Source organism: Colobus angolensis, unplaced genomic scaffold, assembly GCF_000951035.1.
Source record: "Colobus angolensis palliatus isolate OR3802 unplaced genomic scaffold, Cang.pa_1.0 Scaffold181, whole genome shotgun sequence".
In the NCBI taxonomy this organism is placed as follows: Eukaryota; Metazoa; Chordata; class Mammalia; order Primates; family Cercopithecidae; genus Colobus; species Colobus angolensis.
In genome coordinates, this window is record NW_012114944.1 from 3,414,861 (window position 1) to 3,415,202 (window position 342).

The 342-nt window shown below is 64.9% G+C and overlaps 1 protein-coding gene across 1 annotated transcript in view; it reads left to right on the top strand.

Moving 5' to 3' along the window:
• The window catches only part of FOXE1 (forkhead box E1), a 4,363-nt gene that overhangs the window by 2,001 nt on the left and 2,020 nt on the right, over positions 1 to 342 (top strand). The window contains exon 4 of the mRNA XM_011939523.1: positions 4 to 342. Within this exon, the coding sequence (XP_011794913.1) occupies positions 4 to 342 (339 nt within the window). The remainder of the gene's footprint in view (positions 1 to 3) is intronic.

Here is a 342-nt window from a genome sequence, read left to right on the forward strand (position 1 = left end):
CAGCGCGGGAAGCCGCCCTACAGCTACATTGCGCTCATTGCCATGGCCATCGCGCACGCGCCCGAGCGCCGCCTCACGCTGGGCGGCATCTACAAGTTCATCACCGAGCGCTTCCCCTTCTACCGCGACAACCCCAAAAAGTGGCAGAACAGCATCCGCCACAACCTCACGCTCAACGACTGCTTCCTCAAGATCCCGCGCGAGGCCGGTCGCCCGGGTAAGGGCAACTACTGGGCGCTCGACCCCAACGCGGAGGACATGTTCGAGAGCGGCAGCTTCCTGCGGCGCCGCAAGCGCTTCAAGCGCTCGGACCTCTCCACCTATCCCGCCTACATGCACGAC